This window comes from Taurulus bubalis (assembly GCF_910589615.1).
Source record: "Taurulus bubalis genome assembly, chromosome: 7".
Classification (NCBI taxonomy): domain Eukaryota; kingdom Metazoa; phylum Chordata; class Actinopteri; order Perciformes; family Cottidae; genus Taurulus; species Taurulus bubalis.
In genome coordinates this window covers 9,076,318-9,081,893 of record NC_136595.1, presented here as the reverse complement: position 1 = coordinate 9,081,893, position 5,576 = coordinate 9,076,318, and the positions used below count along the sequence as shown (strand labels likewise).

General features: G+C 41.8%; 1 protein-coding gene across 1 annotated transcript; it reads left to right on the top strand.

The window, feature by feature from the left end:
• Positions 1-376: 376 nt before the first annotated feature.
• On the top strand, positions 377-5,064 carry gorab (golgin, rab6-interacting; the record flags this gene model as incomplete). Its single annotated transcript, XM_079220741.1, has 5 exons — positions 377-431; positions 564-873; positions 1,545-1,646; positions 1,756-1,896; positions 4,227-5,064. The coding sequence occupies 5 exons, from the start codon at positions 377-379 to the stop codon at positions 4,699-4,701; spliced, it is 1,083 nt and encodes a 360-aa protein (XP_079076867.1). The 3' UTR covers positions 4,702-5,064.
• Positions 5,065-5,576: the final 512 nt, after the last annotated feature.

Genomic DNA, 5,576 nt, shown 5'->3' with positions numbered 1-5,576 from the left:
CTTATGCATTGTCACCGCCAAAGTAAAATGTACGTACAGAACGATGCATAACAAACTCAAATTATTCTAAAATGTACACAAAAGTTCTATAACTGTATAAGATCAAATGTGTATTTATTCATTTATATTTCACGTTAGCGTTAAGTGTTTTTTTATTTTTTATTCAGGCAATATCTGGAACATCTACTTCTCTGGTCTTTTGGGGTCCTTGACGTGGCATCAATAAACAAAGATGGCGGCGGCAGTTAGAGCTTCATAGAGTTTGACTTTATATTTAGTAGTTTAGAATGATTATCTTAAGCCAGTAGGCCCATATATGTTCTATATGCATAATTTACGCTGTGTTTTTGAGGCATTGACGGTGTGACGCTGTAAAATGAGCGGCTGGGCCGGTTTTTCTGAGTCGGAGCTTCGGAAGATGCAGCAGCAAGGTAACACTTCATACAGCTAATGCTAGTGTTAGCCGGACAAGTTGACGTCTCTCTCTCTGTTCTCGTTGTTGGCTTGTTTTTAAACACAATTTTCACTAAGAGTAAAAACCTTTGCATCTTTTGTAATAACAGACGCAGCGATGCCCGCAGCGGCAGCCCGAGGGCGGAAACCGGTTCCGGCCAACCGGAGTCGGCAGCAGCTACAGCGGGACAGGGCCCTTCAGGTAGTCGCTCAAAAGAGCGCTGGAGCCGCGGCTCTCTGCCTTCCACCCGAGCAACAGCTCACCAAGCCGCCGCCGAAAGATCCCGAGCCTCAGCCCGCAGCCCCTCCAGCAGGAGCTCCGGCTGTCAGACACGGGGAGCCGCACAAACCCACCGAGATGAAGCCTCTAGAGGAGGAGACCCCGGCCGTTAAAGAGCTGGAGAAACAAGAGGTGGCACTGTTAGTATATACTTTTTTTATATATATATCGTACTCACTATTGGGATGTCATTGGCTGTAAACAAAAAAAAGAGTCTGTCCTGCGTTGTGACTACTATTGTTGAAGCTAGTGACTTATTGTGAGTGTTTAATCCAGTCTCCCTGTAGTTGTGCTGCTTTAATGTTCAGGCGTTGACCTTGGTTTCATATCGTTCCCTGTGCAAACATTAGTAGAACAAGTCAGTGTCTCTCTCTTTCATCTATGACCAAAGGAAGCTGACTGATGAGATGACAGAGAGAGACACTGAGGAGATGTCACTCAATCAATAATCACACAAGCGACAACACTGAAGGAGTGTTTTTTGGGGGATATTCTGAAATCTGAACATGTACAGATATAGATTTGTCACTGATGCTGATATTTTATGTACCGTTTATTATGAAATAAGCATGTGTTGCACCACAAATGTAACCATTTCCACGCAATTCAAGGTTCATGTTGCATCATGGTGAATGTTATACGTTGTTTTAATTGTATTAACTTTTAGTCACACCGCTGTTTAAAGTACATATTTGTTTTGATGTGTCTTTGGCATCAGACACAACACTCCTTTCTTAGTGTGGATTTAGTTTTTAGTTTTGTATTTGTTCCGCATTTCTGTGTGTTAAATTCTCTCTGTGTTTGATCACAGACGGGAAAAGACGCGTCTGGAACAACTACAGCAGGGGCAAAAGATAATCGAAGAGAGGAATAAGCGCAAGAAAGCTCTGCTGACAAAAACGATTGCTGAGAAGTAAGCACGGCTGTCTTGGTACTGCAGTGAGAAACACGTTGTAAGGAAAGTAAAAAACAAAATTAGGGCTGAAAGGTGACATTTAACTCAAGAGTTTGTCATTGTCCAGGTCCAAACAGACTCAGGCAGAGGCTGTGAAGCTGAAGAGGATCCAGAGGGAGCTCCAGGCCCTCGATGACATGGTGTCCAATGATATCGGCATCCTGAGAGGAAAGATAGAACAAGCCAGCTGGGACTACTCCGCTGCCAGGTAGAGAGACAACACGAGGAAATGAGAAATTACAAGAAGTGAATTGTTCTTATCTTATGATTTAAATGTACAATAATGCACAGTGCAAAGTCTCCACAATATTGTGAAATATTAATTTTCATTAGCCATATAAACTGCTTATTAGGAGTTTTTTCTTTTTTGGGAATACAAGCAAAAAATGGAATATTTTGTGCCTGTAAACAATTGAGGAATCCGGTCAGACCAATCCCAAACACCTTTCTCCTCTGGTGCTAAGCGTGTATACATGTCCTCGTTGATGCACCTTGTAATACACAAGTAGCTCCTATATCTAATAGTATTCCCAAAAGCCCCTACACACCGTGCTCTCATGTTTGAAACTCTTTGAATTTGATCCAGATGTAGCGCCCCTATTTTGAATTAACCACCAGATAATATTTCACCACGTTTCTCTGAGAATTGTGAACTCTCGTCAGGGACAGACCAGAATCACACAGTGAACAGGGCCCTGAACATAGCTGGAAGTAAAAGAGTTAACGACCTGCCACAGTTGAAATTTAACTCACAGACTTTAATGGAGACGCGACAGCTCCACTAATCAAGTTAATGTCAATTTATGTTGAAATGTTTAGGGCAGATTGTCTCACCCGAGGACACTTCAACACGTGGACAGATGAGTTGGTTCACTGCTGGAACATCAGCAACAATAAGACATGTGTAAATAAATGGCCACTAAGCTTTCAGGATTTTATAAATTCACATTTGTATTTAAAAGACAAACCAGTCACTCTGATTTGAATAACTGAAATGGAACTAAACAGCACTGTGAGCTCTTAGATTTTAACAAAGCTAAGTGACCAGGTAACGCAGCCTACATCCACTGTAAATGCTGCCCCCTGCAGCTTGGTACCAGTACTCATGTAAACCCCCCCCTGGGGAGTCTTTCACTTTGCTTTTACTTACAGAAACTAATGAAGCAGGATAACATCTAAACGCTCAATATAACATTCAAATGATATGCATGTTACTTGTTATTCAGCCGCATTGAACTTCCACAGCAGTCACAGAAGGTATAAAGACTGAATAGTTTTATAACGTGTTTTATCCTTTTTCTACCAACATTGATCCATGAATCAGTTTGACAGCCTCTTGTTCACGATGAACACCGTTCATTACAGATGTTTGTATAACAGGAAGAGGACCTGACCTTCACATAGTCATGATGCTGGATTCTGTTACGATTCTGTTGATATAATCAATTGTTGAGGTTTTGCTGAGGTACAACGTAAAATCCCCCGAGGGGAAATGTTTGACATCATCTGTTTAGTTACCACAATGTTTCTAAACAGCATGTGCTGTTCTGTTCTTCACAATTCCAACAATGTTTCTGCATCCAGACATTGTAGGAGGAGCTGCGGGGTTGTTATACCATTATAATACCTTAGTTTTCAAACAGATACCAAAACGATGCTTGTTTTTATGTATGTATGTATGTTTTTCTACCAAAACAATCCCACATTCATCAAAAGAAGCCAAAGCTTTAAAATGCTAAATATTCTGATTCTGCCAATTGTCTGTAGGTTATGATACTCATATTTCAGGCCGTACCAAACAAGTTTAATGTTAAAAACCCAAGCAGGGCGATTCAGACTCAATCAATCAATCAATCAATCAATCAATTGGTCTGATCACTTTTGTATTTGTTCCAAAAATACTGATGAAAGATCTTAACAGTAACATCTTCATATTGTCAATTTGTCTTCCATAGAAATCTAAACTTAAATACATAAACGATTATAAAGGGATATAGATTATAGAAAAGAAAATCCTCATTTTAGAAGCTGGAAAAAGATAATATTTTTTATTTATGTTTTGCTTTGTGAATAATTGAAACAATGACATGATAATCGATTAACAATTAAACTAATCAGTTCATTGACAAATCCTTTCTGCACTACAACTAACCGAGCTCCTCGGTGTTTTTGGATTTAATATCAGTCAGACGTGTTGTCTCTGATCTTTAATACATTTGCTGGATGATTTCTGTCTTGAGCAAATTAGAATTATCTTATTTCCGTCTTCTTTAACACAAAAAAGCAGGAGTTAGAAGAGGAAGATGTTGCATGATGCGCACTCGGCATATTCAGCAGGTGAGGAATGCAGACGGGAGTACTTTTATTTGTTGCATCAAATATTGTAAATGAAATCAACCACCCCTACTGTCACACAATGAAGGTTATTAATCGTATGTGAGATACTCTGCAGAGTGTAAGTGAAAAATTGTGCACTGACTTTATTTAGTTTCTGTTTTAAGTTTTCTTTCAAATCGTCCCGGTGTATATTTTTCTCAGAAAGCGGTACGAGAGGGCGGAAGTGGAGTACGTGACGGCCAAGCTGGACCTGCACAAGAAGACGGAGGTAAAGGAGCAGCTGACGGAGCACCTCTGCGCCATCATCCAGCAGAACGAGCTGCGTAAAGCCCACAAGCTGGAGGAGCTCATGCAGCAGCTGCAGCTTCAGGCCACCGAGGAAGAGCTGGAGAAGCAGAGAGAGGAGGAAGAGGAGGAGAAGAAGATTAAAAACTACGTGGAGACGCAGAGTGACGGGAAATGGGCAAACGGCTCGGTGGCGGATCCGGAGGGAGCGGTGCGATCAACCAACGACGGTCGACCCGCCGAGGAGGAGACTGTGATGGAGGAGAAAGGAGGGGGCGACCGGCAGGAGCTCCACCTGACGACTGAAGCACCGACGACTGAAGCACCGACGACCGAACACGACGGTCAGACTCTAGAAAACTCTGTTCTGGGTGGAGTCGCTGCCTCCTGAGGCTCAGTAAAATATTAGCGCATGTGCCGCACTGTCGGGACTCGAGTAACGCAGTAATGTTTTCCAGCAATTCCCTCAGCCAGAGGACGTGATCCTCGACGCCGTAACGTCCAGGGCTGGTCCAACGTCTATTCCCTGGTTTTTTATGGAAAAGGAAGCGCGTCCTGTGACCGGTTGACTGTTTTAAGACGACATGTGACCTTAACAAAGGGCTCGTCGCATTTGTCCCCACGAGCTCCAACAGTGAAGTAGCTTTCACAAATTTGAAAGTTAGGTGGCGGGTAAAAGAGAGCGTTTGGATTGGGATCGGGGGAGAACGGTTGTAGCGGTGCAGATTTGTACATTGCATTTATTATGTTTAGAAAAAACACAATCTGGGTGGTATTGCGTGTCCAAAAGACATTTGCTGTTGCTGATTAGTGGTGTATATATCAAAAAACTGTCAAGTATCCAAAGTTGATACTATCTGGTTCAGCAATCTATATGTGCTGATTTTCTGATCTGATTTAAATCAAAACTTTGACAGTTTTAGACTTTATAAAGGAGATCTTCTTATAAGGCTTCTTGTGTTGAGACCACATTTAACATTTGAGAACCTAAGCTTCTTTTGTTAAATGTAGAAAGGTGTTGGGGTAAGTATGAAAAGTAGTAAAATACATATTTATTTTGGTAAACTTGAGTACGATATCGGCAGGTTGCGATCAACACTCAGCCCTCACTATGTGTGTACCTGCAGGATCAGACCCAGATCCTATTCAGCTGCAGAGTAAATCAAGTATATTTTTAATAGCGTCCGCGCCCGTGGATAAAACATCACTCGCATGAATCATCCTTCCGAGCGAAGGTTGTATTCAAACGATGAACGCGGTGGATTG